General features: G+C 39.7%; 1 protein-coding gene across 1 annotated transcript in view; it reads left to right on the top strand.

The window, feature by feature from the left end:
• Window positions 1–9,207, top strand: part of PKD1L1 (polycystin 1 like 1, transient receptor potential channel interacting) — a 180,940-nt gene that overhangs the window by 95,727 nt on the left and 76,006 nt on the right. The window contains 3 exon segments of the mRNA XM_023226405.2: window positions 1,883–1,993; window positions 2,109–2,266; window positions 3,887–3,987. Coding sequence (XP_023082173.2) covers window positions 1,883–1,993; window positions 2,109–2,266; window positions 3,887–3,987 — 370 coding nt within the window.

Genomic DNA, 9,207 nt, shown 5'->3' with positions numbered 1-9,207 from the left:
TTATTTCATTTATTTCTGCTCTAGTAACTTTGGAAATTGTCTCTGAGATTTTTTTATTTTTACTTTATGAAATGGCCAGTGCTTTCAAGAAGAAGTAAGTGAATAGGCTTCTGGCCTTCCTCTCCTGCGAATTTAGCATCCCTCTCCAGTCTTGCTGGCTTATTTAACTGATGGCTACTGTAATATTGGGGAAATTAGCAAGTAAATAGTCTATCTGAACCTACTAATAATCATCATCATTACTCACGAGTGTTTAAGAACATTCATTGCCTACTTACCCAGCACTGAGTCCTAAGGCCTGTGCGCTTGCTTCCTGCCATCCAATCTAACTTGAGATGGGCTATCTTTTTAGCTACTTTTCCCCTCTCTCCTGGTCTGGATTCAAGACAGTTCGCACATTTGTGTTATAAACATCCCACTTCCTGTACTGTGTGTTTCAGGGTTGTCTCCCTGAAATTTGTGAATTTCCCCAGGGTCACCGTGAGCGAGTTTGGAAGGGCAGAGAGCAAGGATTCTCTGTATTTCTGTAGCCCCAGAGCCCAGTCTGGCTCAAGTACGTGGCTCATTTGGTGACCCAACAAATGTCTGATGGATGTATGGACAAATTAATGAGATACATCTTATTTCGGTCAAAAAATGCTCATCTTTTACAGCATTTGCTTTTTTAAATGGAAATGGAAATGACTAATCAGCATATGAAAATAATTCAAACTAAGAAGCAATAAAAAACACAAATTAAAATGATTTTTTTTAACTTACAAAAGTGCAATTACTTAAAAACACTTACTGCTTGTGGAGGTGCAGTGAGTAAACCATGGCGTTCGTCAGTGTGACCTTTTGGAAAGCACTTTGTCAACTAGGCATCCAGCAACAACCTGGCCTACACTGTTACACTTGTAAGAATCTATGCTAGGGAAATGAGAAAAGATTTGTTCAGAGCAAGATGTTTTGTCTTATTTATTTACTCAAAACAACATTATTTATGATAACTCAAATAGAAATGTACCTAAGTGTTCAACATAGGGATAGAGTTCATATACAGTTAATTGATATTATGTCAATCAGGGAATTTTAGTAATTTGGGAAGACTGCAAAAATGTAGACAACTGAGGCTGGGCACGGTGACTCATGCCTGTAATCCCAGCACTTTGGGAGGCCGAGGCGGGTAGATCACCTGAGGTCAGGAGTTCAAGACCAACCTGATCAACATGGTGAAACCCCCGTCTCTACTAAAAATACAAAAATTAGCTTGCGTGGTGACGCGCGCCTGTAGTCCCAGTTATCTGGGAGGCTGGGGCAGGAGAATTGCTTGAACCCGGGAGGCAGAGGTTGCAGTGAGCCAAGATCACACCACTGCACTCTAGCCTGGGCGACAGAGCAAGACTCCATGTCAAAAATATATATGTGTGTGTGTGTGTATAGTCATCTCTCTATATATAGATACAGACGACTAAATTGTCTGCCAAATATGTACTCTATTACATAGCAAAGTTTGATACTCGACGTCCTGAAATATGATTTGTTTGAGCAATGGGACTGTAGAAAAGCTGTTCTTCACTCTTCTATATACTTTTCTATACCTTCCTGATTATCTACAATGAGCAGGTATTTCTTTTGTAATAGCTTTTAAAATAAAAAATACTTCAAAATACTTTAGAAATAATTAATTTTAATAAGAATGATGCAAATGAAGCATTGTATTCACTCCAATCCTGCCATCCTGACTAGTAAAACTGGTTTATTTTTGTATGCTAACCTCTAATATCAGACATACAATTTTATGTAAGTGTAATACAGCACCACGATACTTTGGTTTGCTGCTTTTCTCACTCAAGTCCACTGCTTGCTGTCATTTGCTCTGAGACGGTCTTTGTTCCCCAAGATTGGTGGAGTTGTGGGCCTCAACCTCTATACCTGCTCCAGCAGAAGACCCATCAACAGGCAGTGGCTAAGGAAACCCGTGATGGTCGAGTTTGGGGAGGAAGATGGCCCGGTAAGGAGAGCCTTTCTTGGTATCTCTGCTTCATTTAGGCTCTACTGGCTGATTTTTAGTGTGTTTATTTTACCAAAGGTAAATTTTGCTTAACTTGTTTTCTTTGTGATGACAGGATAATAGGAGAAATAAAACAGCATTTGTATTGCTTCGGGATAAAGTGAATCTCCATCAGTTCACTGAACTTTCTGAAAACCCCCAGGAATCTCTACGGATAGAAATTGAATTTTCCAAACCTGTTACAAGGGCATTTCCTGTCATGTTGCTAGTAAGGTGTGTTGATGGTGACAGCTGCAATGAGATGAGATTGGAGTAAGACATATTGTCCTTAGGAATGTTTTGTGAAAAAAAATCAGTGAATTAAATTGTGTTTTTAAAGCAATAATTAAAGCTTATTGTTTAAAGAAATTGTTGTCTATTCTGCCGCTCAGACAGTAAGCTTCCTGACTTTGGTTTTTGAGTTTGGATTCCTGCTTGTTAACATTATTAGAGTTAGAAGCATTATAATTATTAGTGATAATGCATACAGTCTCATTTAGAAATCTAATTCTCTCAGCATAGGTCTGAGCTAGATTTTTTTTATTTTTCCGAAAGGAGAAAATGTGTTTAAATTTGTATATCTAAGGAAACTTGATAAAATAATTATTTTTCTCAAGGATGTTGAGTTCACGAGACTTGTATAGGCCCCAGTTAATAAATAAATTACCTGGGAAGGTAATTGACTATTGGGAAGGTAAATGACTATTGAAAAGATAGTTTGAAATTCTACAGCAAAGGTGCTAATGGAAACCAACGGTCTGCAGAGTTCGTTGGAGGTCTGGATGGGCAGGGCCTCCATCACTTTCCTTCTCCGAGTGCCCATGTGTTTAGTCTATGTGGCAAAGATGCTCACTGTTCTACTCCTCCTGGTTGGTTAGGTGGGCATCTCAACTAGATTAAAGGGTTCTCGTGAACAAGGCTGTGTCTTATGCAGGCGCTGTCCACACAGCCCTTAGCACACAGTTTAATCTCTGCTTGTTGGCCTGACCCTCATTCTGCCAACTTAGCTAACCATTCGATGTCTAAAAGTGGCTATCTGCTTAGATTTTGGATTTTAATTTATTTCTTTAAGTCACATGCAGAAAAAGTAAATCAGTTCTGAGGAATTTCTGAGTCTAACTACTAAGACTACTATTTAGCTTTGTGTTGCTATCTTTTATCTACAAACAGGTTACAGTAAAAAGTTAATACAAACATGCAAACATATGTGTGTGTGCTGCAGTGCGCCTCCCTAACCACGTGTAGCCAGTGCTGTTTGTCTTACTCCTACAGACTGTGCTGGCCATTCTTGTACTTGTTTGCTACTGAAGTGTTTGTTATTTGTTTTTTTGTTTGTTTGTTTTTGAGATGGAGTTTCATTCTTGTTGCCCAGGTGGAGTACAATGGTGCAATCTCGGTTCACTGCAACCTCTGCCTCCCAAGCGATTCTCCAGCCTCAGCCTCCCGAGTAGTTGGGATTACAAGTGTGAACCACCACACCCAGTTGATTTTGTATTTTTAAGTAGAGATGGGGTTTCACCATGTTGGTCAGGCTGGTCTTGAACTCCCAACCTCAGGTGATCCGCCCACCTCAGCTTCCCAAAGTGCTGGGATTACAGGTGTGAGCCACCGCGCCTGGCCAAAGTGTTTGTTTTTAATGAGATGCAGGGTGAAAGTGTTACGTAGGAGTTTTTACTAAGAGACCAGGTGGCGTTGTGGAATTAAGCACATTGACCCTTTTTAGTCCCAGGCTACCTCCTTGCAGTGACAAGGATATTTTGCACAAATTGACTAAACTCTTGATAGAAATTTGACTGAAATCTTGGAGAGAGAAGAAAAAAATTGAGAAATTCCTATTTTGTTTTTATCTCCTAGATTCTCTGAGAAACCTACTCCCTCTGATTTTCTTGTGAAGCAGATCTACTTCTGGGATGAGTCAATTGTGCAGATTTATATACCTGCTGCTTCTCAGAAAGGTCAGTGGGCAAGGCGCCTTCTTTTCCAATTCTGTTGACATGATTAAAACATCCCCTATAACCTTTGTATGTATAGTGGTGTTTTTCTTTATTCATGACAAAAACATCAAAATCCTTTTCTCTGCTTGCTTATAAACAAACTGCTCCACTGTGGATACCCCACATGGAAACTGCCCATGGTGAGCACCATCCTTGTGACGCAGTGGCTGCTGCTGCTCGCTGCCCTGCCCATCCCTCCCCAGCTGGTCTCTCGTGCCTCCTCCTGACCCTCAGGGCTCTATGTGTGCTCAGGCTGAGTCTTTGCCTGCAGCACCCTCCTGCCTTGCTTCCCTCAAACTAACCTCTGCTGAGCTTCCCTGACTGCAGAGTTGACCCAGGACTTCTGAGACGTCTCTGTATCTCACATTATCAACAGGGCACAGGACCCCCTCTGAAGCAGTGTGGGGGCAGAGTGTGAAGTTTGGGGCTCACCCCTTCTCCATGTTCTGCCCCTGGGGGCTTAGGATTCTGAGCCTCCCCAGAAAAGCAAGAAACTGAAGCTCAGTGGGCTGAAGTGGCACCCACAGGCAACTCACCATACACGCGCTTTACACTGACTTCCACAGGCCCTGGCCCTGGAGAGGAGCTGGCTTCTGACTGTCAGTGAGTGGGCCAGACACATTGTCTCTACATTTTTACTGGGATATAGTTATTTTCCTCTGAGAACCAGTATTTGTTTCTTTTAAAAATGAATCAAACTATATTGCTCACCAAATTCAAATTCTCAATGGTATTTTTTAATGTTGCCTTTCGTGTGTTCTTTTTCACAGTTTTTATTGTAATTTCAAGTTGATAGAAAATTAGAAAAATATGTACAACATATACCTATATCCTTTTCCTTGAGATTCACCATTTGTTGATTTCTGCCTCATTTGCCTTATCTGCATGTGTACAGGTGTGCACACGTGGGTGGGGGATGTTTTTGAGGGAGAGGACAAGCCATTGGAGAGAAAGTTGCAGGCCCTGTGACATACCACCCCTAAATACTTAAACATCTCATGAAAACAAGGTCATTCTCTACAAAACTCAGTACATTATCATAAGGAAAAGAAATAAACGTTAATTCAAGAATATCTATTCTGTAATCCACAGTTAAATTTTTAAAATCCCCCCAAATGCCTTCTATAGCTCTTTATATTTTTTAATCAGAAGTAGGTCAAAGTTCATGAATGCATTTTGTTGCTGTGTTTTTATACAGTCCCTTTAAAAATCTACAACACCCTCCCAATTTTTCCCTTTTTTTTTTCAGACTTTTTTTTATGAACTTAGGTTAGTTATTTTCTGAATGTTGTACATTCAGGAAATTGCCTGACTGTTTCCTCATGATTAAATTCAGCTCACAAATGATTGGCAGCATATTCCATAGGCGATGGTGCTAAGTTTGGTAATTTGCTTGGGGAAGAACCTCCAATCTCTCCATTTTCCCCTTTGAGAGATGATACTTGTGAGACCGTCTTAGTATCTTCTTCCCCTACAAACTGTCACCCCATGATTTTAAGGATGCATGGGTGATATAGGTACATAGAAGGCTACAAAATGGTGATTTGCTAATTCCACCATGAATTAGCTGGCATTCTTCAGTAAAGAAGAGCTTCTGTCTCTCTCTATCTTACTCTTGCTCTCTTGTCTCTATGGTGCATAGAGTTTCTTAAAAATTCAAGGTGTTTAGTTCACCTCCATTGTTTTACTTTTTGATGCACAAATTATTCCAGTGGGAGCTCCTCCAAGATGCTACCTGAGGTTTTTTTGACATGACATCACGATCCTGAAGTGCTTCTTTACTTTCTGGGACACCAGGGTGTCCTGGCTTATCCTGTGTTTGGCCAGCCCTTCCTTGGAACTGGCCATGTCCTCAATGAGACTTGGTTCATTGATGGGAAATGAAATTAGAACACAAGAACTGCACATCACATTTGCTCGTTGCTATTGGGGCGTCATTGATTTAACAAGTGTGTGTGTGTGTGTGTGTGTAAAATGAGTTCCTGACAATGCCTTAATTCAAATCCAACACCCAGGATTCCTTCTTACTTTCTCCCATTGTGTGTTCAGATCCCCATTCTCCTACAGTGAGAATTCCAGTTGCCAAAACATGAGAACTTGAGAGCCAATTTCCAATGAGCAAAATTCACTTTGCTGTGTCCTACAGTATACACAAAATCATTTTAGAATTAAAGCACCTGTACCCTTAACAATCACAAACCTACCAGATAAAGTTCAATGTTTCTTTCTAGATTTTTTGGTTTAGTTTTGACTTTACATTCTTACATGATATATTACAGTAAGAGCACATAGTCAAAAGTTAGTCAAATTAATTATTTTGTCTGTGGGGTTTTGCTATACATTTTATATACAGCGAGGTTCACTTTTTTTGCATGTACTTAATGCTAAGGCTTACTTTTATCCTTTTGTTTTGTTTTTGTTTTTGTTTTTGAGACAGAGTCTCACTCTTGTTGCCCAGGCTGGAGAGCAATGGCGCGACCTTGGCTCACTGCAACCTCCACCTCCCGAGTTCAAGCGATTCTCGTGCCTCAGCCTCCCGGGTAGCTGAGATTACAGGCATGCACCACCAGGCCCAGCTAATTTTTGTATTTTTAGTAGAGACAGGGTTTCACCATGTTGGTCAGGCTGGCCTTGAAATCCTGACCTTGGGTGATCCACCCTCCTTGGCCTCCCAAAGTGCTGGGATTACAGGCGTGAGCCACAGTGCCCAGCCCCATTTTTTAACATTAATTTATGTTTTAAATTTGTGAAACATTTTTATTGTTCAAATGTCTAAAGCACATTTAAAGATGTATGTATTCAGAGCTAAATCTTTCAACAGCCTTATTCCTCTACCTTGTTCTCACCTAGTCCTTATAGGTAATTGTTTTCATTTGTTTCCTTTATTTTATTTTATTTCAGTAGTTTTGGGGGGACAGATGGTTTTTGGTTACATGAATAAGCTCCTTAGTGGTGATTTGTGAGATTTTGGTGCACGCATCACCTGAGCAGTGTACCCTGTACCCTATACGTAGTCTTTTATCTCTCACCCCCACATCCTTACCCCTCAGTCCCCAAAGTCCTATTATATCATTCTGATGCCTTTGCATCCTCATAGCTTATCTCCCACTTATAAGCGAGAACATACAATATTTGGTTTTCCATTCCTGAGTTGCTTCACTTAGAATAATGGTCTCCAACTCCATCCAGGTTTCTGCAAATGCCATTGCTTTGTTCCTTCTTATGGCTGAGTAGTATTCCATGGTGCACACATACCATATTTTCTTTATCCTCTTGTTGGTTGGTGGGCATTTAGGTTGGTCCTGTTGTACTAACTAGTTTACATTCCCACAAGCAGTGTAAAAGTGTTCCCTTTTCACCACATACACACCAATGTCTAGATTTTTGATTTTTAAAAATTATGGCCATTCTTGCAGGAGTAAGACGGTATCTCATTGTGGTTTTAATTTGCATTTCCCTATTACTTAGTGATGTAGCATATTTTTTTCACATATTTTTTAGCCATTTACATATCTTCTTTTGAGAACTGTCTGTTCATGTCCTTGCCCACTTTTTGATGGGGTTATTTTTTCTTGCTGATTTGTTTGAATTCCTTGTAAATTCTGGGTATTAGTCCTTTGTCACATGCATAGTTTGCAGATTTTTTCTCCTACTCTGTTGGTTGTCTGCTTACTCTGCTGATTATTTCTTTTGCTTTGCAGAAGCTTTTTGGTTTAACTGGGTCCCATCTATTTATTTTTGTTTTCGTTGCATTTGCTTTTGGGTCTTGGTCATGAATTATTTGCCGAAGCCAATGTCTAGAAGAATTTTTCCGATGTTATCTTTTAGAATTTTTACAGCTTCAAGTCTTAGATTTATGTCTTTGATCCAGCTTGAGTTGATTTTTTACATAAAATGAGAGATGAGGATCCAGTTTTATTCTTCTACATGTGGCTAGCCAATTATCCCAGCACCATTTGTTGAACAGGGTGTATTTTCCTCACTTTATATTTTTGTTTGCTTTGTCAAAAATCAATTGGCTTTAGGTATTTGGCCTTATTTTTCGGTTCTCCATTCTGTTCCATTGGTCTACATGCCTATTTCTATGCCACTGGCATGCTGTGTTGGTAACTATAGCCTTGTAGTATAGTTTGAAGTCTGGTAATGTGATGCCTCCAGATTTGTTCTTTTTGCTTAGTATTGCTTTGGCTATGTGATTCCATATGAATTTTAGGATTGTTTTGTCTAGTTCTGTGAAGAACGATGATTATAATTTTTTTTTTTTTTTTTGAGACTGGAGTTTCACTCTTGTTGCCCAGGCTGGAGTGCAATAGCACAATCTTGGCTCACCATAACCTCCACCTCCTGGGTTCAAGCGATTCTTTTGCCTCAGCCTCCCAAGTAGCTGGGATCACAGGCACGCGCCACCACACCTGGCTAATTTTGTATTTTTAGTAGAAACAGGGTTTCTCCATGTTTGTCAGGCTGGTCTTGAACTCCTGACCTCAGGTGGTCCACCTGCCTCGGCGTCCCAAAGTGCTGAGATTACAGGCTTGAGCCATTGCACCCCGCCTCGATTATTGTAATTTTATGGGAATTGTTTTTCTGATGTTTCTTTTTGGGAAAATAAGCCCATGCATACCCACATTATTTCCCCTTATTTCTTACACTCGTTTGCATTGTGCTTTTCTTAGTTAAATGACATATTTAGAAATCACTTCATATGTATTTATTCATCAATATCTTTTTTTTTTTTTAACTGCTGTGTGCTTCTCCATTGTATAGATGGACCATAGTTTATACAGCCAGTCTCCTATGTATTCGCATGGAAGACTTGTGCATATACTGTATTAAATGTAGTGGGAGGAGTGTATCTTCAAGTTTAATTCCTAGATAGGCTGTTCCTGGGTTGAACAGTAAATGCCTATGTGGTTTTGGTAAGTATTGTCACATGCACCTCCAGCAGTGTCTGACGCTGCCTGTTTTCCCACTTCTTTGCCAACAGGATGTATTTTCAAGCTGTTGAGTTTTGCCAGTCTTATAGTTGAGAAATGTTCATTTTAATAGGCATTTTATATGAATTAAGTTGGGTATTTTTTATATATTCAAAACCATTATCCACTTTTTTTTTCTGTGAATTGTTCATATATGCCCATTTTTGTATTGAGTTTGTTTTTTCTTGATATTTAAGAGCTCTTTATA

The sequence above is a fragment of the Piliocolobus tephrosceles genome, chromosome 8 (genome assembly GCF_002776525.5).
Source record: "Piliocolobus tephrosceles isolate RC106 chromosome 8, ASM277652v3, whole genome shotgun sequence".
NCBI lineage: Eukaryota > Metazoa > Chordata > Mammalia > Primates > Cercopithecidae > Piliocolobus > Piliocolobus tephrosceles.
Note: the sequence above shows the minus strand (reverse complement) of the source record. Positions and strands in the feature narration are given on the sequence as shown.